The sequence below is a fragment of the Idiotropiscis lumnitzeri genome, chromosome 3, assembly GCF_059441095.1.
Source record: "Idiotropiscis lumnitzeri isolate Australia: NSW breed Sydney's pygmy pipehorse chromosome 3, RoL_Ilum_1.0, whole genome shotgun sequence".
In the NCBI taxonomy this organism is placed as follows: Eukaryota; Metazoa; Chordata; class Actinopteri; order Syngnathiformes; family Syngnathidae; genus Idiotropiscis; species Idiotropiscis lumnitzeri.
Genome location: NC_142393.1, coordinates 5683263 through 5708490, shown reverse-complemented (window position 1 = coordinate 5708490; position 25228 = coordinate 5683263). Strand labels below are relative to the sequence as shown.

The 25228-nt window shown below is 41.7% G+C and overlaps 1 protein-coding gene across 7 annotated transcripts; it reads left to right on the top strand.

The window, feature by feature from the left end:
• The first annotated feature begins 480 nt into the window (after positions 1–480).
• Positions 481–25228, top strand: tceanc (transcription elongation factor A N-terminal and central domain containing). 7 transcript variants are annotated; one of them, XM_088291897.1, is made up of 4 exons: positions 481–625; positions 21618–21729; positions 24321–24437; positions 24616–25228. In XM_088291897.1, exons 3-4 carry the CDS (start codon positions 24410–24412, stop codon positions 25218–25220), a joined length of 633 nt encoding a protein of 210 aa, XP_088148023.1. In that variant the 5' UTR covers positions 481–625; positions 21618–21729; positions 24321–24409; the 3' UTR covers positions 25221–25228. The 7 variants fall into 7 exon arrangements, with proteins under 7 accessions (XP_088148023.1, XP_088148024.1, XP_088148025.1 ...); XM_088291898.1 differs by having other exon boundaries at positions 499–710; XM_088291899.1 differs by lacking the exon at positions 481–625 and adding an exon at positions 1896–1993.

Below are 25228 nucleotides of genomic sequence, written 5' to 3'. Positions count from 1 at the left end.
TCTACCAATCTCTTAGCTTCACGCTGAGATGTTGTATTGCTCTGAGCCACCTTTATGCAAAAAACAAACTAACAAACAAAATAAAAAAAAAAATGGAACCTTGATTTGAACCAGGATTCCTCTGAAAGCATTTTCTCCATTTATTTCTACACTTGATTTAAAAATGACAAAAATGGAGTTAGCTTACTCGAGTTCTCATTGGCTCAAACGCAAATTATCTTCATATTTGATAACGATGAGATATTGACGACCAAATATTCTTTTTTTTTTTTTTCAAATAAATTGTACAATAATTTCAAGCACTTCGGTTTTCAAAACTAATCAGATGTGTGCGCATATGTACATGACATGTTGTCACATTCCCCAAACATGCTAAGACGAGTCGCCGCGGTGGCTTATGGGACGACGTGACCCAGAGTACAAAGTGGAGCCTCAGTGGGAGATTTGCTCCGCCTCCTAAACTTCCATCGTCCCAAATTAGCCGCCGCCGACAAAGCCTTAATGTCATTAGCATGGAATTGGCAGCCGATAACATAAATTAGCCGAGGCCACTTGTGCTGCTACCGTCGTTTGTGGCGGACAACGTCGGAAAAGCGACGCCCAGGTTCGGTGCGCGCGAGCACCGGTAAGCGTGCACACTTTTCCTCGTCTGATGTTGTCCTCCATGCCGGGCTAAGTGGATTGCTGTTAAATCAGTTTCTCTTAATAAGGTATTAATCTGTATTTAGGAGGGGCCGGTTGTGGGGGGGGGGGGGGGGGGGGGGGTGAAGTGGGCTGCCAAGCAAAGGTTTGGCCAGATTAACGCCTTCCATCTCGTTTGTTTGGGTTCATAGAGGCCCAAGGTCACGTAGCTCAGTGGTGCTCCAACTAGTGTGGTGGGTTTGTGAAATCATTTGCAACGAATCATGATCTAGCATTAAAAAAAAAAAGAGAACCTATGTACATAATAAGGAGGCGAATAAATCGAACACACTAAACCAATTATTCCTCTCAGTTTAGGTTTGAGGAGAGATGAATTCATTTTTTACTCTACTTTAATAATATATTCAGAATTATATTCTGTGTTTTATACACATACATGCGCGCACATGCGCAAATAAAAAATGTTACATAATTAATTGTGATTAATCACGTTTTTCAAGGACTATTTTTTTGTGAAGCTTCTATCAGCCCAAATATGAAGTATATTTTAATTCAAAGACTGTTCTATTAGCTTACTTTGATCCTTGAATACGATCCAAATTGAGTCATCTTTACTGGAATGTTTCTTAGAAACAATTCTCAAAACTCATACAGTACATTTAGTTCTGCCCACAAGCACCACTTGAGCAGTGTTTGGCCCTGTGGTCACTTGAGCAAAATGTTTTGTTCTGTGATTATGTGCTACAGCTAATATAGTACAGGTTTTGCAAATTATTTTATTTTTATTAGTTTATTTTTAAGTAAATAAAACGGATTCAACTGAGTTAACATATTTAACTGCATTAAAAATGTTAAAATTAATCTCCTGAGTTAACGCTTTAATTTTGACAGCACTAATATATATATATATATATATATATAAAGTGGGAATTTCGAAAAAAAAAACTGCATTTGGATAATGTTTTCGCCCCTCAAAGTCAAAACAATGTGAAATGGATAAATATGATCGGAAAACTTGCTTATAGTGCACGTCATCTTGCGACGATAGCTAAAACTTGAATTGAATAAAACAGAATTTGGCTAAATTCTGACAATCAATCTGTCTGTTTGTCCGTATGGCAGTCTTTCTGTCTTTGTTGGTGTCCCTTGATCCCAAAAGTTTGAATACCTCTAATATCGTGGCACAAGTCATGCAAGACTCAATGCTATTGGGGGATGGTAACCCATGGCAACAGCTGTTGCTGAGTCACATCTTTGTCTCCCTGGCAAGACGGCCCAGCTGCTGCCATCGTGGTTCAAATACTCGTGAGATTACGAATGCGCCACATGCGGCTCAGTTGTCTGCTCGCAGGTATTTCCCCGGTATAGATGACAGATTATAATCCGGCCATCTGTTTTTGTGCTTTTCTTGTCCAAACAGGCACGAGGTTAAATCGACAATGTCTCGGTCATGCTCAGAGCATCTTAAACATCACAACAATCTCTTGGCGTCAATTCCAGTCATGGATTGAACGTTAAAGCATTATAGAGTGCTCTTTGTGTTTTTCCACACTCGATCATCTCCATCACTTGCGGGAGGAGACGCGCATAGATTCTGCTGTGTGTCTCCATGGCAACCATCCCATCCTGTAGCAGCGTTTGGCCCTGCATGCCACCAAACAAAATGGAAAAATGTACAGCTGCAGAAACCGTCGTGTTTGTGTCACGGTGGAAGTTTCCCTCCTCAAATGAGGCTTCCTGCTGGCACGCGCAGATAAAATGACAAGTTCTAAATAGACACCAGTGAGCCAACGTGCTGTGAAAAATATCGTCAGAGCGTATTACACGGCGATCAAAGCCCTCGAGTGTATACACTTAACCAGAGCTGCTGAGTAATGTTGAATTTTATAGCTTGGCTCGTTTCCTAGAGAGACATGCATGAATTCTTCTCTGCTGCTTTGTTTCTGCAGGATTGCTAATTACATTACACGTCACAGACAGCCAAACGCTTGTTAAACTGACCACAAATTGCAGAATCATCCTGATTCTTGAAACGCTCTGCCAACTCGTAAAGTGTACTCCTCCCCTCGTGTTTGTACACATGAGTTAACGGCTGAATGCCGTTTGGAGTGAATAAGGAGTCAGGAAGTAGCGTCGTTCGCTTTATTATGAGCTGGGGGGGGGGCGGGGTTTGTATAACATAACCCTTAAAAATACATGATTTACAGAGGCTCCAACTATGACCACGACTCGAACGGCAACAAGCGTTCTACGAAATAGATTCAAGGACGTCATGGCAGCTCCATTCTGTAGCTCACGCTGATTACCCCCGGAGGGGCTCAATTCCAGCGGTCCCAGGTGGGGCTCAGATCAATGTTGTTTAAATGAGATAACAGCCCCCCCTAAACCCCCCCCCCACACTTTCCATCGCCACCCATGAGAGCAAATGCATTCGCCGCAGCAATGCTCAGAATCAATACTGCCGCACTGACAACACAATGTGTCTGATGGGCTGGTGGAGATTTGATGCTGTTGTCCTGATTGTAGCCAGAATTTTCAGAGAAGGTTAGCTGGCGAGTTTTGGACTCCCTGACTGTGATTGCCCCCCCCCCCCCCGCCCCCCTAACCACCCACTCTACGCCACAACTATAAATAATAGCATTTCCGACACCGTAAAGTTAATAAACCGACATCGTAGAGTTAATACTCGCTGCGCACAATCGTCAATGAGAGCGCCACTGCCACCTACTGGAGTGGAGGTGCAATTACACATTATTGTCGTACGGCAGGAAAAGAAGCATGTTCCCCAGGGTCACATGCGCCCCCGTCAGCATCGCACCGTCCCCCCCCCGCCCCACTATTTGAGAAGCACTGATATAAATCAAGACAGACAAGAGCGCATGAATTACTTGGGCAGATGATATTTGTACCGTATGTGTCCTTTCAATTTCCTCTCCTCTTTTTCATAACTTGCAGGATTTTTTTTTTTTTTTTTTTTGTGTAACCATCAGTTCATGTTTTAAGCCTGGGGGTATGGGGAATGTTTTGACTTCCATCGCCCCACCCCAAACTGTTCTTTGTGTGAAGGCTCGCTGTATATGACTTGTATGACATGAGACTTGCAGTGTTGCTCAAAAGCATCATTGTGCAATGTTGGAATGTAAAATGCACACAGTGTCCACTGAAATGAGTCATGTGTTGATCAGTTGCATTTGTTGGATTAAGGGGATTTTTTATTTTATTTTTTTTTCTGGCTTGATAGTCAAGGACATCACAACAGACGCTGAATCCTGGACCAAATGTTGTTTTGTCTGAGGGAATTCCATACCCTCCCATTTCCCGTTTTGGCGAAACACAAATGTTATGGTGGAGTACAGTGAACCCTTGTCATACCATTTTTCTGTAGAGCCTAAATAACAACCTCTGGCTGAAAAGATACTGTTCAAACGACCCTGCTCTTTCTGAGGCATCTTGTTAGCAGAAGATTAGCTAGCTAGCATTGGCCACTAGCTTATAGCGAATGGCAGCATCGCGGACGATTCTGTTCGGCGGGCAGGTGAGGCTCAGGGGAACTTGGGCGGTAAACCTCTCAAGATGATGTACAGAAAGGGTCCGGGTCACTATTCGTAGTGGTGGAAGTTAACAGTTGATAAGCTGCTAACAAATAAATGCTACACTGTAAGTAGCGAAATATATACGGGTGCGCCTCGGCTTTTGTCTGCTCTTTTGTCTAAATTCAGTTTTGTGCTCATTATATATTTGTAAGAAACATTTCCCAAGTTGTGTATCAAAGGTTGAAGAGATGTTAAGGCATATTGTGCAATGCTAGGTTTTATTAGCAACGCAAGGCAATATAACTCTCCCGGACTGCTTTGCAACACTCGGGGAACATCTGTGAAGCAGATCCTGTCAAAAATCACTCCTTCAAAATAAAAGCAGAATAATGATAGCAGTATTATTATATTAATAACATAGCTTCACCGCACTTTTTTTTTTTTTTTGGAAATGTGGTGGCTTATTAACAGTAACGCCTAATTTTTATTTTTTTTTTAAAAGAACAAAATAGTTTGAATGTGTCGCCACGGCTGGGCCAAATCGTGCCATGAAACTGTTCTGGTACTTGTGCGTTTTTTATTTTGATAATTTGTCTTTATGTACAATTTGGTTCATGTGAGAATTTCTGGAACGGATTAATCCACTCAATTTCACATGAAGACCACTTTACAAACCACCACAGATGCATACAAAGTCATGTATGTATAGAAAAAAATCAGACGTGAATTAATTATAATAAATATAACTGAGGATTCTCAGTAATTAGAAAATGAGAGAAAATGACCGACATTATTCACGTTTACATACAAGAAAGGGAAGAGTCGGTCTTATTTTTTGTCATGTTATTAAATAAATATTTTTTTCTGAACTGTTTCCAGATGATTTTCGTGGCACAGTTGTGTTCCGTAATATTCCGGGCTTGTACAATATTGAAGATTTCTAAAATTGTAACCTGATGTGGTTGATGAAGTCGCGTGAATCCCCACTGAAGGCTCAGGTACCAAATGTCACTGCATTTCGGTGACCCCAGAGCTATTTTTGTTTTTTTTACATCAATAAAAAAACTTTGTGAACTTTGTTCAAAAGGAGAAGTCTGGCTGGACTTCCTCTCGCGCCGTATCGGGACTGCAACATCCCTTAAAATGCTTTCAGAATCAGTTGTACATTTTCAAATGTCACCCGTTTCACTTCTTAGTGAAGGAGCAGAATTGGAAAAACAAGTTGAACATTGTGACTTGCTTTGAAGTCAATACCTTTGGGAAGCGGTTGTCAATTGAAACGATAAATATTTGACTTGAGAATCCTTTTAAAGGACATCATTGAGTCGCTTAAAATCTTTTAGGCCACATTCATAAAACGTTAAAATACTTTTGGAACAAACAAACACATCTAGTCGTGCGCTGTCTCCATGGCAACACATAGGCAAGCTCACCATGTCAAGTGGACCAAAATGACGCACAGTATCCGGTTCATGCGTTTTAATGTGTTCATTCAAAGGAAAAGCTGATGTGCAACTTTTTATGACCGCGCATGTTCCGGGTCGAGTTACTTATTTATGCCACTACGTGGATGTCCGTGACTCACAGCAGTCGATTACTTGTATAACACCCAAACAGCAGAGATAAACAGACCCTAAACGGAAGTCTCAAGTTCACATGGCTGCACACACACTTGAGTATTCGTCATAAGGAGGAGTTACGGGGAGTTGACTCGATGCTTTCGGGTAACTCTGCATTTTTGCATCGCTTTAGCATTTGTGATAAATTCAGTAGTTGTGATGTAATGTGACCGATTAATACATAACATATTGTCGTTTTTTTGTGTTGTTGTCTTTTTAATGAACAAAAGTAAATGTACACAAGTGAAATAAGGTGGTTGCACAAGTGTGCACACCCCACACACCTGCCATCGTTAATCTAATTACCTCAAATACATGTCCGAAGTTCTAGTAGGGTTTTTCGGACGTTGTTTTGCACCCTTGCCGAAACGTGAAGGTTTCGTGCCATGACTGGCGACTTTTTCAAACCATTTATAATCTCCCCTGGTTTGATTTAGAAACGTTGAAGAAAATCAGCTCCAAAGTGGGATGTCGCCACCATGGTGCTTCTTTGCTTCCAGCAAACATATTCAACGACTCACAGTTCGGAGGTTTAAGGTACGATTCCGGCTCCGGCCTTCCCGTGTGGAGTTTGCATATTCTCCCTGTGCCTGCGTGGGTTTTCTCCGGGTACTCCGGTTTCCTCCCACATTCCCAAAACATGCGTGGTTGTTTGATTGAACACTCTAAATTGTTCCTCGGTGTGATTGTGAGCACGGATGGTTGTTTGTCTCTGCGTACCCCGCGATTGGCTGGCAACCAGTTCAGGGTGTGCCCCGCCTACTGCCCGTTGTCAGCTGGGATAGGCTCCCGCACACCCCTGACCCTCGTGTCGCCCGGGAAGCGGTTCAGATAACGAATGGATGATGGAGGTTACAGTTTGGTTTCACTGGAGCATTTTGCAAAGAGTAAAAAGTGCAAGTATGTTTTTTAGAATGAAGAGAGTAAAAGTAGATGCGGACACAAACCTACTTAAGAATTTGAGCGCCGTTGCAGCAGTTTCTGCAGCTGTACGAGGAAATAAGGGAGCTTCCTGTTTTGGGGTTCAAAATTTTGCCTCCTCTCCTTCATGGGAGTATCAAATAATGTTATCCTGAAGTTTGAATTCATGAGTTAAGGGCCTTCGGGGGCAGCGGTCAGTGGAAAAGAGCCAAAAACGTGAAGAGGTTACACAATGATGTGGCGACGTGAAGCATGCACGCTTCTTTGTGTTGAGGATCAATTCACAACTAGTCACAAGTTGCGCCAGAGACTGAAAAGATTTCAACTGTCACTTTGTGAATAGAGTCCCACATGCCTGAATGCCCCGCTGTCTTTGCCACTGAAGACAGACGGTCTCTGTGTCTTTTTCTACGCCGAGGCCCCCCCCGGCCTGGTATAAAGGCTTCAGGCTGACGTGTGCCGACATTCCCTCGCCGCCCCTCCATCTGCAGCATCCCAATTCAAATTGGACTCAAGTAGCGGTTGGGCATCAACACGCCATCTTTGTCTGGAAATCTGGCAAAGGACCCCACTCCCCCCACGCCACAATTGTTCCCGCGCGCCATTTTGTGCCCCGGCGTAGGCACGGCGCCAAGATGGGCTCAGAGACAAGAATGGATGTAATGAGTGTGCAGAGGCCGCTTCATGGCAAGGCACGCTTGGGCATCGTGTCGCCGTCACAGCGTGGAGGAGTTAAGAGGAATATTGCCCAACAACTCACATCTTTATTAAACGGTGAAACCTCATTTGCAGAGCTGGGCACTTGACCCTTTTTTGCCGGTCAGCCCCTCAAACTCCGGCCGCGAAATTGTTACTGTCTATATAATGCCCCCCGCCCTAAAAATGGGCGTCTGGAGGGCTGGACAGTTCCGCCCTCGGGTCGGACTGGCCAGATCTGCTCCTTTGACCACAAACACAAAGATTGAATGAAAATTGAAGAAGCAAATGCAGGCAGACAAATGCAGTAGTGCGACGCAATCTTGTACAAATACTTTGCGATCGTACTTAAGATTTTTCCGGTATCTGTGCTTAAGATACATAAATGTCGGACCATTAAACTACCTTTCGTAGGTATTTTTAGAATTTCTTGAATTGGAAAGGAAAGTTACAAAGAAAAAAACTAAATCAGAATGGGGAAAAGCCCAGGTTCTTCTGTCACAACTCTGGCCTCTTCTCTCACACCGAACAACGGAAACTCTGCAGGATCTCTTTGTAAATGTGACAGTTGATCATAAAACTTGTAATATGAGTTTAAAATTCATCTTGTGTCATGAGTCCTGGAACTTTTCTGACATAGCTGGTTCTTACAGTTTAACTAGTTTAATACCATTGACGGATAAATACGTCAAAGATGTCTTTTTTATTTATTTATTTCCCCCCCCCCCGGCTGGTATTGAATGAGTTAAAAAAATAAATAAAAAAATAAATCGAAAAAAGATGTTACCCGCCAGGTACAAAAACCTTTGTGCTGCAAATTGTCGATGAAATATTCTTACTTGTCCCACAGCAATAATTTGTTTTTAGCGCTTTAAACGAAGCAAAACGAGATGAGGATAACTAATACAAGCCTCGGCAAGAAAGGGTCTGTTTACATTGGCAAGGGGTGTAACTAAGGTTTCATCCCATCTCTTACGCAACACATCAACATTCGGATGTTTCTCGGACTTTGTCGACTTTGTACGTAGGCGGGATATCTGATGTGGGAGTGGTGGGAATGTCCGCTGTGTGAGAAGGCCTGCCAATTTGCAAACAATAGAAGGTGAACTCTTCTTGCATCGGCCAGGTGAGCACAATGTCCTACAAAGAAATGTCCCTGTTCTTTGCGTTTTCCACTCCGTTAAATGAGGCTCTGGATAATTTCAGGTGAAGTCTTCCAGTCCGAGAAACTTTGTATAGTTTAGTAGAGGAGTAGCTGCGGAAAACTGACTGGTTAAGAAAGAATGGCTGTGACTATCCCAAAAAAAGAATCCTCACCCCCTCGCGCCGCCCTCTTCTCTGTCTCAAAGGTCAGCGGGGCAAGTTCCCAGAAACAATTGCTTTCTTTCCATAACAAATCTCCCAGAGTCTCGCCCAGCACCTCTCCAACGTGTTTCTGAGCGCGTGTGTGGTCCTGATTTGCTTCAATGTCTTTTGATGCGTTTGGAGTTTCACTGGGGGCCAAAATTCTTTGTTTCAGTGCAGTCGTCGGTCCTGCAAGTGGGCTCTTCGGTGGATTGCCGGTCTTTAGCTTGACATTTGCCTCGAGTTTGAACTGTTGCTCTACTTCTCTTTGATGATTGACACAGCTCACCCTTCTTGCTTTCTTCGTCTCTTCGGTGCATGACAACTTTGCATTTTGCACCGGGAGGCATGACACCATCTCATATGTGCACTTGCTCCAACAAGAGCTAAATGATCATCGTTCTCCATGAACAGGTTTATTATACGCGACAAAGTTCGGAATATTTTGGTTTCAGCTTGAAATTTCTCATTGAAGCAAAAATGCCTTTTAAGCTTTAAAGGTCATCTTAATTTTACTTTCTGGAAACAGAAAGATTCGCGATAATTGTGTGAACATTGAATGAATTTAGTAATCCCTCGTTTTTCGTGGTTAACTGGGAACCGGAACCCCCCGTGAAAAGTGAAAAACTGCAAAAAAAATGTATTATTATTATTTTTGCATTTTTATTTTTAACTGCCAATCAGCTGATAGATTGACCCATTCGTGCTCTCATTGGTTGCTCTCGCAGCCAGGAACCAATCATGCGCCTTGTATGAGTGCTTGAGGGTGTGTACGAAGCCTAAAACTCAATTCGTATCCAAAATATAATATATCATTCCGGAATATCGCTGTATTTTGTCTTTTCTTTTTTTTTTTTTTTTCTTGGTTAAATATTTTGGAAAACTACACAAAACACTGCAGCCGCTAAACGTAAATCACAAAGTGGCAAGGAATTACTGTCTACATTTCCTGGTTCAATTAGTATTCGAACAATCCACTTCATCACACTGCTCACATTTTTTTTTTACCAATGTGACTCCAAGACGACACATAAGAATTGATCAAACAGGAATTTCGTAAAAGAAAGTGACGACTGTGCCGTCAGCGGCACCAGAAGGCTGCAAAAGCGAAAAAGAAGGACTGGAAGAGTCACAGAAAGGCATTGAAGTAGCCAACCTTGGAAAAATGTGTATCTTGTGAATTTAGTTAGCGAATCGGAAGTACTGTAGCAGTTGAAAGGTGAAAGGTCAAATGTGGTTCACCTGTCAAGGTTGTCGTTTTTCCCTGATATTTGCCAGGGATATGCACCTGATCCTGCCGCAAATAGTGAAAGTCCTCAAGTATTGATGCCTCACCCCTAAAAAGCTTGATTATTGCAGATAAATGCCACAAAATGTCAAAGCACGATTTCTTGATTAAACAGGTGAGTAAAGTTCCTCCCCTTACTTCAACTTAGTTCCTTGACCCCAGAGCAGAAGTTTTCTATTAGACGGCAAATAGGTCGGATTTTCGGTGAATAATTGCAGATGGCATCTTATCATGAAAATTCAACCCCAATGTTGATTGTCCTGCTCTTCATGAGGCTGAGCGAATGTGTCAAAACAGTGCAGAAGGGATGTGGCCTGAAGCGATTTACATTCCGCCAAACTAACAGGGTGATGTGATTAGATAGTGCTCGAGTCAAACCGCAAGTTTCCACACATTGTGATTCCCAGCAGCATCTGATCAGGGGAACAACGGGCTGATGTACGGAACGTGCATTCCTACATCCGCCAGACACTGGAGCTTGTAGTCGAGCCGGAGCCATTAGAAGAGAATCGAATAGCGTGTTGAGTGGACAATGCTGCAAAATGGATTTGTGAATCTGTGTCATTGTAGAGCTCAGCAACAGGAGCGCTGCCACAGGGATGAAAATGGTTGGAGTGCAAAGGCTGGGCTTGAGGCCAGAAAATAGGCGAACCGGGGCTCAGAAGACATTATTTTATTTTCCATATTGCTTTGAGTGGGAGGGTCATGCTAATGCGTGTCTCTGACAGCAATGAGTGCTCATCTGTCAGCGGGCCAGTTTCGCAAGTGCAGTGGATATGGAAGAGAGTGATAATTGGTGATAAAAGTTTCTGAGAGAGAGAGAGAGAGAGAGAGAGAGAGAGAGAGAGAGAGAGAGAGAGAGAGAGAGAGAGAGAGAGAGAGAGAGAGAGAGAGAGAGACTTAAGAATTCAATTAATCACAACAATCAATTACGGAAAATGTTCCGATTAATTACTTGGAAAAAAAAACATTTAATCGCTTGACAGCATGCATGTCTGAGCAATGTAATTTATCAGGACACTTAACTCTTTAAATCATTCTATATTTAGGTAAATAATGTAATTTTTGTATGTTTATATGCTATTTAAAGTCTCTCGTCTCTTTCAACTTTACTTCTCTACTCTTATTTTAAAGCTCAGAAGACTGCACTTGGACTGCAGAAGGAATTTAACTGCAAAGTTGGTAGAGCGAGAGAGAGGTTGATGCATTTCTATTCTTGAGTTCAATAATTTCTGCACATGGTCCTTGACCAAAAAAAGCTGAATCAACAAAACAAAATTGGCTCTTAGAGGACTCCACTTAGCTGGCTGGCATAACACACACAAATGTTCAAACACTGACAGATTAGTCTGCTAATGACTTAAATGTTGATACAATGGAGATATTTCACATTAATGGGCGCGGGTCCGGTAAAAAAAAAAAAAAAAAGTTATGTCAGACTCGCGTTTATGTAGCTGTCAGGTTGTCTCCCAGATGGGTTCATTTAGCAACCTCAAGGCCATCTTTTAGATGTTGTTGTTGTTGCTTGGTTGCTTCCTGCTGTTTTCAGAGCTTGTGCTGGAATTAGCAATATTTGTGTGACACTGACTCCCATCCAGGCCACACACACACACACACATGTCACTTTCCTGAAAGAAAAAGAATGGCAGCAGCCCGGCAAGCCTGCGTGGGCCGAGCAGGGTGGATTTCTTTGGTGTATCCAAGCGATGTGAAATCTGAATGTGAATATCTAGCCGTGAGCAGTGGTTGACAGCAGCTTCTACGTGAATTATTCTGATTATCCGTTTTCCTGTTCATTGAATTAACGGCCCACCTTACACGAAATAGCAACGGGAGCACAGTATTGTTTTTGAGTCAGCTATTATGATGCTTCACAATTGCTTGATAAGAGATTTTTTTTTTTTTCCAGGAAGTATCCGTGAGTCTAATCTGCAAAATTTTAGGTACACAAACTCTTGCATTGATCTGTTGGCCATTATTTATTTTGACTGGACGGCTTCAGAATGTAGCCACACAATAGAACAAAGAGCGCTACAGTTCCTCACACAGGCTCTTTCCTGCAGCGAAAAACACCTCAAAGTTTTGGTGTGTGTGTGTGTGTGTGTGTGTGTGTGCGCTGGCATGGCATGCGAATGTCTGAGGGTTAAAGCGTCCGTACACAATTACCCGGAGGAATTGAAAGCTCGAGATTAAAGCATGAGCAAAAAGGTCACAAGTAAAAGCGATCTCCTTGCAGACAGGTCCGTTGCTTTCATGCCGACTAGGAAACGGCACCGTTTGACGAATAGAGACCGCAGTCTGAGATAAAACTCGTCATTTATCGACACCGTTGTCACGGAAACTGACTTTGGCGCCATAATGCGTCAGATGGCTCCGGGAATCGATGGCTCGGACTCAAACGAGCCGAACTGTGTTCATGCCTCAGACTCAAGGGAGATGTTTTGGCCTCGCATTCAGCTTGTGTTTCACCGGGCATGTGTCGCTGATAGCTGACATCATTTAAGATAACAGAAAATAAACCAAGGTTGTTTTGGCTCCAGTGAGGTAACTGCAACCCGTCGTGGCGGGGCTGGGCTTGTGTCGTCTATTATCAGATAGATTTATCATGAAAATAGCCCGACATCATATTTGATCTTGGCTTAGAGCTTAAAATTGGCTGCACAAACACAGCTTAGTTTTGCTTCAAAAGCTGGACTGTGCTATTTAGCAGGAGTATTAATTTCGATAGACCCCGTGGACACTGCAGCCTCCCATTATGATTACCCATAATCCACCAGGATGCGGCGGTTGTCATGCTTAGAAGGAGCCAATCGGGCGTCGTTTTATGTAATCCCTGCACCCATCCAGAGGCGGACGCTCGCTTTTCCCTCTGTTTTGCGCAACGCGTACGCACAAAATCACGCACGCGCGCACAGGAGGTGGATCAAGCTGTAATTGTGAACATTCCTGACATGAGCCAATGTCTGTTGTTGTGCATTCCTCAGACATCAGAGGCAGGCCACCGCAACAGATGGGATTCTGTCCAACTGCTCCTGCATCAGACGCGTCGTATGTTCGTTAGATTGGACCGTCGTGCAACATTTGCCGTAGGGACGCTGTTGTCAAGAGAAGGCAGAGGCGGTAAAAGTACAATATAATGTGTCAAATAAATAACTAAATAAATCTTGAGTGTAAAAAAAAAAATAATAAAGTGTACAAAATAAAATGAATTTTAACCTGTTTTGTTAACTTGTTACTGAGAAGCAGCTCAGCTGTTATCGAAATGTGTTTACAAAGCTTTGCTAACATTCTGAGTTGACTAAAAATTTAAAATTGTCAATGATTACAGCGTTGATTACAGAGTTGACTAACAAAAAAAAAAAAAGAGATAATAGGAAGATTGAGAGGTTTGTGATTTTAGGCTGGCATAGGACACATTCACAAAGAATCACTCATGGAAACAAGCTTCGTCAAACAATTCTTTTAAATAAGGCCATGAATGGAAACATGCATATCATACATGTTTTGATTACTTGGCACAAAAAAAAAATAAGATAAGGTTAAGAAAATACCTTTCACGATGTGATTAATTTACATACTTGGAGGATGCTAAGCTAGCTAGTGTTAGCTTGTTGAGTGAACTGAAAATGCTAAATTAGCAAAGGATAACGACACAAAAATCTTGATTTACTTGTAAGTTTTTTGGCCAGATAAGGCGGAGAATTGACAGAATGAAGAAAATTTTCAAGTTAAAAAAAAAAATCAACTTTTATATTCGGTACAAACTTTCTCACATCTCTGAATTTTGTTACATCATTGTCAGTGCTATCTGATTCACATTCCTTTTTTTTTTTTTTTTACTTCACCTTTTCAGTCCCCATCTTTCATTTCCGCAATCAACCAAAATCTCATCTGGAGTTGACTTTCCCTCTATGTCATGCGATCATCTGCGGACATTTAAAAGAGACTATTTTGAAGTAAATAGCAGAAAGTACAAACATCTGTTTTCAAATGAAGGGAATCAAAACAAAAAGCCATCAAATAAACAAAAAGTGAAGTTATGTAATAACAAAGTATCTGTTCTTTTGTTACTTGCCACCACTGGCGAAAGCCAGTCTGGCCACTGTTGGGCCTTTGAAGTGAAGCCTGGGGAATCTTCCTGGGGGCATCACCAGGAGGTCCCCCTGCTGCGGCAGCTGTCCAACTGATACGTGGGCATTCCTGCTCATTAGAATCCTTTGTTGGTTATTCTGCTCGTGTGCATGCATGCAGCGTGGTGATGTGATGAATGAACCGTGGCAGGTGACGAAGACGCATGAGCGCTCCTCGGAGGCGTGTCCTCGACATATTCGTCAACACTAAACGCTGGGCTGCGAGCGATTCGTTTTGCTGGAAAGGTGCAATTGCACATGCGGCCTTTTTTGGGTTTTGGAGACGGACGGCATAATCGTGTTGCTGCATGAGCTCAGTGCCAAAGAATGTGGGCCGTCCCTTCCTCTGTTGCACTGAAACGGGCCTGATAACCTGCCCATTACAAGGACGCCATGTTACCACATTGAGGGTTGTTTTTTTTTTTTTTTTTTTTTCCTCCGTTGTTTGGCCCTGAGCTTAAGCATCGCTCATTTTGCTGCGGAGTCGTCATTGTTTCAGGAATGTGGGAGGGTTGTTCGCTGAGGCGAGGACGGACCCGATTGTCGGCATCCAACTGCTCCTTTTAACCCTTCATTAATAATCACAGCTTTATAATGTTGCTCTTCAGAGCACAACACGTCATAAAATGGGTTTATTGGACATACCTTCCTTCTGTGTTCATGGTTTGTTAAACATGTAGGGGTTGTTTTTTTTTTTTTTGTTTTTTTTTGCTGATGCTGTTCTTTGTGAGCTTTTAGCAGGCTTACTTTCAACCTCACAACAAATTTGTTTGATGGAAAATGTTTTTATTTATTTTATATTTTTTGGATAAAATAAATTTCATTTTTATAAATCGCCCAAAATCTTAAAAGAACAATGATAAACATTGAATATACGTTTTCCACAACAAAGCGGCAGGGGAAAAAAATCCTGGAAAAACACGGCAAAAATCCTAAATATGAAAAAATATGTTGTAATATGAATAAATAATTTTAACTCTAGTTTTAAGTTGTAATATCACCAATCAGCACTAGATGGCAGATGTTTCTTAGTTGCGCTTACACTGCGACTTATACTTCTCTATACTACAACGTGAGTCCTGTAGGCCAAATATTTATGTACCTCAGCAATATTAAACTTTTTGTCAAAAAAACATCTAAAATTTGTTCTTGTACTTCATGATAGTTTCTCATTCAGCAGTTTCACATTATCCTCGAATATTAATTTTCATGTAAGAAACCACTTTGCACTGGTTAAAAAAAAAATAATGGTGCAAGCTGAAGCAGCAAAAAGACAGGAAGCGTGACCTGAGCTTGATAACAGCGGGGGTAGCTATTTGTGACTAATCACAAGCGCGGCGTAGACAAGAAGTGTCTGTTGTGTTTCCTGTTGCTTGTTTAGTCGGACGGCAGTACGGTGTTGGAGTGCTTTGCCCCTCTGCTTCACAATTCTGATGTTCGGGCTTCTGGACTCTTTCTGGAGTTTGCCCGGAAAGTAAAGATAAAGGTTAACGAATAGCATCTACGTGACCGTGTTATAATGGATATTTGAATACAAACGACGCAAAAGCACATGTAGACAGGCAATTTACGTACCGACACTTACAGGCATATATTCTTTATCCTTTGCTAAGATTATTGCAAATATTACGGCAGCTGACTGAGTCATTTCGCACCCACGCAAAACTCATTTGTGTGCACGTGTATCATACTGCCTCCTGGTGGCCAAGTCGAACGCTTCAGAAGGAGCTGTAATTAATTAATTCGGAGGCACAAATTGTTTAATCGTTTTCATTCTATTTGCCCCCCCCTCCCAAAATAATCCCAAATCCATCCATCTATCTGTTATCCTACCAGTTATCCTACAGAAAAAAATATTTTTTTAAAAATCCACAGAAAGATGGATCCGAATGCTGAACCTCCATCAATCAGTCCAGTGAGGCCGGCGTGTCAGGAAGGAGTTGATGATTATTTACTTTACAAGACTTTAGGCCTCAAGATGACCGATCCTGTGACCTCCAGATATTATTCCCCCGCTTTCAAAAGCACAAGCTTTGAAAACTTTGGCAGCAGTAGAGATTTGCCCCTGTCTGCCAACTTCCTTCCTTCCTTCCTTCCTTTCTTCCTTCCTCCCTGACTTCCTTCCTCTTGTCTCTGCTGCAACACTAATTAATTAATAGCATGTTCTTAAATTAATAACTTGGTAATTAATCCTCAATCAAAATGGAAGATTTTTTTTTTTTTTTTGCAGGTGCTTTCTTTGCTGGTGCAGAACTCGCACCTACTCAAGGCACCCTTTGACCTCTGTTTCTTCTGTTCAGTATGCTTTTACTGTTTCGAGGTTCCCCATAAATCTAAAATCCATTCTAGTAGACACCCGAAACATCCAAAGTGTACACAAACATCGCGGCATCTTGACAAAAGAATGACAATTTTAAATATCTTAATTTTGGCGTGTTTTGGCTCACTTTAGAAGTTATCAAATTTCTCCGTAAAAAAGTGACATTTCGAGTATTTGTTACTTACTACTGCCCAAAGTCAAAAGAGGTCAAATTTGTCCTGAACCAAATAAAATGACTCACAAAAAAAAAAAGCACACACATGACATCATTCTCCTCCCTTTGTCTTCTTTCACACAGTTGTAGTTACATAACATCACCAGCAGGGGGCTTGTGTCCCTCGTGTGGTATTCGCCGCTGGCCACAGCTGCCTTGTGTCTCAGCGCACACGCAACGAAACGTGAGAGCTGCTTGTGTTTGGGTCCTAGTTTAGAAGAGCAATAAATGCCCCAAAATGGGAATCCACAGCTGACGTGGAAGCTGCAAAGAGCGCGCCGTGGCTCTCCTGCCAGGTGCTTCCTCTTGACTTCAGGATCAAGCGTCAATGCAGAACTTGTGTTCATGCTCCTCTAGTGTAGTCGGTGAGAAATTGGTATGCTCTGTCCAATCAAGCGTCCAAAAGACTTTAATGTGTGTAAAAAAAAAGTTCATGACCTGCGTGGTGTCTTATGATCTTCCCACTTGAGCTTGTGTTTGATCCTCCACAGACACAGCTGAAACGGTTTTTTGACTCCCTTTTTTTTCAGAACAGAGTGTGCTCTGTATTACGTGTATGTGTGAGTGCATGTGCACATACATCAGCATAAGGTTCGCTCACTGAGCTGTATTTAAAAAAAAAATAAAAAAAAAAGCTCAATATTGATAGACACAGTAGGAGTATTAATTTTGGTACTTCCCGATACCAACACTGTGTTGCAAAACCACAAGTATTTTTGATACATAAAATCTTTTTTTTTTGCCTTGAGTATCCATGGCGGGTATCGGCATCATTCATGAGTAGTCAGCCCGTTACCTAATTTTGGTACTCGCCCATTTCTAATGTTGACAATAACAACAATAAAAATTGAGTAGTGACTTAAGATACAAGTTTCATTCATTCCGTAATCACTCTCCTAACTCAAAAAAAAATCCTATCACAAATTGTTCCCCATTGTAATAACTCCCCAGCAACAAAAAATGCATATGAAAATAACTATATATAATAAAATAAGAAGTATGCAACTTCTTCTTCTACAATTATAAGTGAATCAGTAAAAAGCTATTAGCTATTATTAAATAGTACATTTTTAAAGAGTATAAAGAATATATGCCTATGAGTATTGTTATATTATCTGTCCACGTGTGCTGCGCCACCATTTGTGTTCAAATATTTGTTGCTTCTAAAAACATGACCATCGACGCGAACCATTAGCATGCTATGATTGTTTTGCATTGTTTGGTAGCATTGAGTTCCGCTTACTTTCCTTGGGCAAAGGCACGATTTAATAGTTTTACATTCGCGTGTCGTTCTCTTAGTTTGATGTGTAGTTTGACATTGAACGTCAATTGGGAGCTTCAAGCCTCTGTTTTAAAAAAATCAATCATTTATTTTCCGCGCTGCTGCTTATTGTGACTGCCCCTTTATAGGCACGCCCCTACGCACGTGCACCTGGCCATCCAAGAGAAAAATTCCTGTCCCTTACCTTTGATGCTCATAGTTTGCCGGAAAACGTGTATTTGAAATTTGGTCCCATTGTGCCAAACATTGTGGCCAGGAATGTACACTATGTCGCCTTGACGCGAGAATTTGATCAAAATGAGTCAAGACGATGCAAGAGAAGTGAAGCAAGAACTTGTCAAGTTTGCAGACATATTGATTAGCCAGACATCGTAAAGGTGAGGTGGCGACCTGCTTTCGGTCTGCTTTTGATGATTTGCCACACGACCAGGAAGGAATTTGCCAGGGTGTGCATCAACATCTGCAACGTGTGCATGCTCATATTAATTCTCCCCATCCTGTCGTGTCGCTCTTGCATTTTGTATTTCTCTTCACTGATCTCCCTTTAGCGATCTGACTTGCCGACTGGTGGTGTTGAAAGTGTCGCCTCACGCTGCAGGTGCAAGGAATCTGAACTATGGGATGTCTGGAATTCAAACTTAGTCACGCAACGGAAATGACCAGAGTGGTGGAGAGCGAGGCGGTTCGAGACACAGGAGGAGATGTGAAGCAGGCCACAAAACCGAGTGGCGTGTTTGTTTTGAAATTGGGCAGCCTTACACTCAGCACCTTCATTCCTTATGTGAAAATTTAATTTTTAACTGTGTGTGATCACAGCAGTTTACAATTTATGAGGTTGGGCATCAAACTAGACGGTTTTATTTTTGACTTGAAGTCACCTAACTTTTCAGTAGCAATGATGGGAGAGTTTTTGTGATAACTAATTAATTGTCCATTAATTAAAATTAATATATAATGAAATAAATAATCACAATTTTGGTCCCTTAGCACTTACAACGAAGATATGGATTACAGGCAGAAGCTTTTCTTTACTGTTTTACAGTACTTTCTTTTAGTCTTAATTTAAGTATTTGTCTTGTGTTGCAATGTGTAAATACAAAACAAAAAAATCCAGCAAAAAAATAAGCAGATTTGTACCGATTTTAAAAGCGCTAATATCAACCGATACAACAATAAAGATGAGAACTGCTGACAAAACGTGACCGTTTTACTATTACTTCTCTTTTACTATTTGTGTAACTTTACAAGAGACAAAGAACGGCAAGTCATTTTTTTTTTTTAATTGCAAATATCATTGGATTAAATCGGCTGGCTCCAGTGCTTCAAACTTTTTCTAAGTTTGGTGGTGAAACATACTCAAAGCTGAGACCCAAACTGAAGCATAACATATCCGCCCCCCCCAGCTCCCCAACGCCCCCCCCCTCCTCCAAAAAAAAATACAAAAAAACTTCATGACCGATCCAGCAGGATGTGGCTATTTATAACCCATTAGGCCGAGCATACGTCCAGTTGCTCTGTGTGTGCGTGGGAGGATTAATGGGAGAAGTTTAGATCTGCTTTATGTCAATAATTATTTGTCCAACTGAAGGAAGTAAACATGCACAGTGAATTATTTGACTGCAGGAATAAATTCAGCAACTAACAACAACATCTTGCAGCATCACGACAGCATCTGGACCACGGGTCATCTCCGTCGAAGAGCCGCTGGTGCTTGTGGCGTGTGTGTGTGTGTGTGTCAAGATGTTTCCTGGCCGCGGGATCGTGGCGTGACCATGACAAGGTCTAGCCGATCACACCCTCAAAGTGGGAAACAACGACACACGGCAGGAGCGTCAGTCAAAACAGATCAACCTTCAGGGCCAAAATACAAGGAAAAGAGTTCCTGCCGTCATATGGGCTCACACTCAAGGTCATTGTGTGTGTGTGTGTGTGTGACTTGGTGATGGGTGGGCGAGCGGCAATATACACACACACACACACACACTAACGCGGTTGTCAAATGATATTAAGCACAGATTCAATGTGAACCTCCATTTTGCACTGACTGCAAAGACAATGCGTTCCTCTGTTGAACAGCATCCCGAGTGCGCTAAAATGGAGTAAAGCAAAGCAAAAGAAACGAGTAAATGGGACAGAATTGAATTGAACCGGTCATTCTGAACGCATTACCCGCTAAAGTATCCAAACTATCGGCTGTCAGAGTTGCTTGTTTGCTTTCAAACTCAGCTTGTCGCGAACGTGAGTGACATCTTGCACGTTGCGAATTTCAGTGTCTCGGCCATTGACATCTGAGGTCGTGGCGTCCTCATTCTGGTCATTGGAGATTTCTGTTCTCGGTCCTTTCTCTCATGTGCAGCTACAGGAAATGAAACTGTTGTGGACTTTTTTTAAACTTTGTACTCATAATGATTGATTTAGCTGGCGTCTTTCTTATGCATCTCTAGCGAGGGGCTTTCCACGCGGCGTCGAGAGGCGCTAGCGACTGGCTAGCTAGCAAGCTAACAGGCTTATTGCATCACAGAACCGCTGATGCAAACAATGGCATCTAAGTTTTCATGCCAGACGCCAAAGTGTGTCACTGGACAGCATTTTAGGACAACCGCAATGGTTTAAAAAAAAAAACAAACCAAAAAAAAACTTTAATCTCTCTCTCTTTCAGGGCTCGGTAACTGGAGGCTGTTACGATTTCTTTATCATCATCATTTTTATTATTATTATTATTTTATACAAACAAGAATTTCTACAAAATATGCTGATGAACATTCAATATACTGTACATTTCTTAAAAAAAAAAAAAACAGGGGGGGGTCCTGGAAAACACAGGGAAAATTCAAAGCATGCAAAAATATTGAAATAATAAAAAAAAAAATTAAGTTGTGAAATCACCAATCACCACTAGATGGCAGACGTCTTAGTTGTGCTTACACTGGCTCTTTTACTGCCCTACTTCAACATGAGTAGGCCTGATATTTTTTGCCTCATTAGGAATGATATGGAGAGCAAACTTAGGTTCTCAATATAATATTAAAATTTTGGGTGACTTGATTTTTATACAAAATGAGTTATTTAAAGTTAATGTTGGTTTCTTCTTCAGCGGTTTTGTGCCATCCTTGAATGGTATTTTTTATGCAAGTGTGCACTTTAACTGGAAAAAAAAATTGAATTTGAGGTTATTTTGTTGTTTGCTTCAAACCCTTTGCTGTTTCATTGTTAAATAGTGGCTTATTTTTACATGCATTTAAAAAGATATTACAAAAATGAAATAGCAGAACACATTTTTTAAAACAGCATTTTTGTCATGCAGCCGGTTAGGAAGTGTATGGTCCTATGTGGCCCCCCCAGTCGCACTGATGAAAAATTGTGGCCCCCCCCTCCAGCAAACCTCATCCATTGAGTGCAACACAGTTCTCTGTCTTTGCACAGCAATTATTTTCAAGCATGTATAATGTGTTTACAAACAAATACAGTACATTTCAGTGTCTGTACTTGTACTTGTTTACTTTTACGTAACGTAAGTAAGCGAGTTGAATCGGAACTACTTTTATGAGATTCTTTTTTTGTATCTACACTATGTCATCCCACCCCCTTCTCCCTTTCTCTCTCTTTGTGTTTATGTGGCGTGGTCCAGCAAGGGGCGGGGCCAGCACAAGCAGGAAGTGATACAGCAAGACTCCAAAGCAGTCAACACAGTGCAGAGCGCCACCTTTTGGAGCAGAGCCGTCATGGCAGACCGCATGCTGGTAAAATGCCATTCCTACAGAGCATGCTCAAGGGCCTGCAGTGAAATTATTTGATAAGAGCCGAGGTGAATTCCAGACTTGTGCGATCACCAATAGGGAGGCTAGCTGGGGGTGATTGTTTGTGCCGCTTAAAGGATGACTGTTTCTCACTTGACCCTCTGCGTCCTCACCAAATGCCAAAGGTAGCCCCGCCTTTCATAAGTGACTCTCCACAAATTGCCTTCTGCGCATCAACCAGGAGACAGACCATTGAACATTCCCGTATATCTTAAAGTGCTTGCATTAGGGGGGGAACAGTTGAGCATTACTGCAGCCAAGGGCTTCAGTGTGGCGTTTTAAAAGCTTCGGCTTGGAGCATATTTCATGAAGACACAAGCCGTCAGTTTCTCTTCAGGGGCCTTTTGTGCATAAGTCCAAAGAGCTTCATTCTATTATAAAATATAGATGGTGATGTCATACCTCAGGTTACATAATAGCTTGGCTGATCTTTATTGCATATGCTATGAAAACATTTGGGAAAGTCTAGTGGCTTGAGAGAGTATTTTGCTGTATTTGGAGAATGTAGCAGCATGTAACTCTAAAATTACTTACATTTCAGTATCTTAATGGCTATAATTTTGTTCAAGCTTTAACATGCAACAGAATGATTTTGCACAAACGTTATACATATCACAGCAGTTTGATACACTACATAATGAGTGTATTATAATTCATCATGTCATTTGGTAGTGATTGTGTAATAATATATAAAAAAATGTATATTTAGATTTGTGAAAAATATTATGTATTCGTTTGTTTTTTATTTTAGTTCTTTTCTGTCTTGTCACAAACCTTTAAAAAAATTAGATCATCTAAACAGCTTTTAGGGATTCTAAAAAAATTGCAAATTTCAGCTCTCTGCACTAAAATCAGAAATTGCATTAAATTCTTCACAGGGTAGAATTTTGACAAAAGCTGAAAGACTTGCCCAATCTTGTGCTGAGATACCATCAGCTCCAAAATTCCGACTTGGGGGTTGTGTGACTGTATATGAAGACAGCGTGTTGCTGCGAGTCCACTCTCACTGCAGTCTTATCTAAAATACTGCAAATACCCAAGCAACGAATATGGCAATAATAATAATCATCATCATCATCATTTTCTTTATTACACATTTGATTAATCCATGGAGTGGGTCACGCAATCAACACTTCCTAATTTCTGCTGTATACGTTAATTATTTCTGAGACTCATAGTAGCAAAACAAGCAAGCAGTCTTGTAAGCACCTGAAACATATTGTAACGTTGTATAATAAATCAGACCAATTTGTCCATCAGCGAACGCTTTTATTATTAAGCCAAAAACGGCTGCTGTTGGCCGCAACCACGCCGATCAGAAAACAAAAACACAACGACAACAACATAACGTTCACTCCCGTCGCTCCCCCGCTGCCTTCACAGCCTCCACAGAAAAGAGGAAAACACAGAACCCTTGAACTATTGACAAAGTCGCGACAATATACTTGAAGAAAAGTACAAGTATGTTAAAAGAAAATAACTTCGGTAGACGTTAAAGACACATCGCTTTTAGAATTCTATTTGTATCATACTGTATTAGTCACCCGACCCGACCGGGATAAACGGAAGATGGATAATCGATTATTAATAGTTGGTATAATTCATACTTCACACCGGTAGGAGGCGTGAATTGCACATACAGGCTATTTACCAATCGAGGGCCAAAAAAGAAGAAGAACCTGTCTTCTGGGAGGCTCTTACCGGCGACACCACCACCTTGCGGCTCATTTATGTAGTGCCCATATTTGTGTCCAACATGGCCGCTATCGTGCGGACAATAATACTGTTTGTTGACGTTTACGATCAGCACAAAGGAGTTCAGGTAAACACTTATCGTTGCACGATATCTACACACAATACTTATTAAAAAAAAGAAAGAGAGAGAGATGGTCTATTCTCTTAATTTCATCGTCTTTCTATTGGAAGAAATCTGTTCAATTTCGGACCTGATGTGTTGCCATGTCAGTCTCATCTTCAGAATTAACGCTGACCCATTTCAACTATATAAGCAATGGAACTGTTTATTTAAACAATCCAATTTCCTGTTCGCCTCACATCTTGTAGGTCCACAATAAGGTCAGCATTTTCCTTCCTCTGATTGGTTTGATACTATTCATTGCACAACAGTCATGGTCAAAATCGACTAGCAAAACACACATTAATAAATCTAAGTCTGATGTTCTGGATATTATTTTTTTATTCACACTATAGATAAATGATGTTTTTTGTGGGTAATTTATGCATTGTTGTATAAAGTAGATTAATTGCATTGTTATATTGGTGGAATTATGAAGTGGATCAAGTATGTTAACTATATGTACAGTGTACTACAGTAGGTCATGTATAGTGCAAATTGTAATTACTGGAGAAAGAAAATTATGCAGAATATATATGTGAATATTAGTTCCATGGAATTTTCAGTGTGTATATTTTTTGTGCAAATATGTTGGCTCAAATTTATGCAGTTGTTGTTGCGTTGGAAAATTGCTCACACTCTCTAATGACATATTGACACTGTTCGGTGACCTTAACAGGTGTGACGTCACAGCGGAGTGGAGCACCTTGAGAACATGGATATTGCCAAAGTTCTGTACAGGCTGATGAAGAATGGAAGAGGCAGCACATGATGGGAATTCACACAACTGGAAAAAGTACTCACACTCTGGACTTAAGTAGAAATACAGATATTTGTGTAAGAGTAAGACTCCTGTAGAAGTAGAGTTAAAAATAAAAAGTCCAAAAATATTTCAAGTACAGTTACCTGAAAATTCTACTTAAGTACATAAACAAAGTATTTGTACTTTGTTACTTCCCACCACTGAATGGCAGAAGTTTCTAGTAGTGCTCCTGCAGAGCAAGAAGTCTCCTGCGCTTCCTTGGGTGCAGATGACACAACAGCCTCTCTGAGGGCCAAATGTGTTCAGCTCCTCGTCGCCGCCCTCCGTCCTGAACCGCACGACCTGGACAAGGCCACGGAGGTGGCCGCACAGGTTGAGCAGCACATCTGCCGCATCCACAAATGCAATCCGGTCAAATACAAAGCCTGTGTGAGAAGCAAGGTGGCCAACTTGAAGAATCCGAAAAACGACCATCTCCACCAGGGCCTGATGAGCGGCTCCCTGACGCCGGAGGCCTTCGCCCGCATGTCAGCGGAGGAGATGGCCTGCGCCGAGCTGCGGCGACTAAGAGAGGAGTACTCGTCTCGCGGAGTTAGCGAGCGCCAGCTTCCTCGTGGGGTCGAGGGGACGGACACACGTCGGCTCCGCTGCAAGCGCTGCGGCGGCTCCGACTGCAAGGTGACACAAGTGAACCGCGGGGCGCTTTTCCTGCCGGCGTGGGTTCGCCGCGGAGGCCCCGACGACCAGGCGATGACTTTTGTGACGTGCAGCAGTTGTGGGCAGCAGTGGTACCACAGCGGTTGGGTCTGCCTCTGATTTTTATT

Excerpts from the sequence above, each read along its gene's own strand:
- tceanc (XM_088291897.1), top strand. The coding sequence starts at position 24,410 with ATGATGGGAATTCACACAACTGGAAAAA. Across the intron at positions 24,438-24,615 it reads AATTCACACAACTGGAAAAA|AAGTTTCTAGTAGTGCTCCT; the intron begins GTACTCACACTC and ends ACTGAATGGCAG.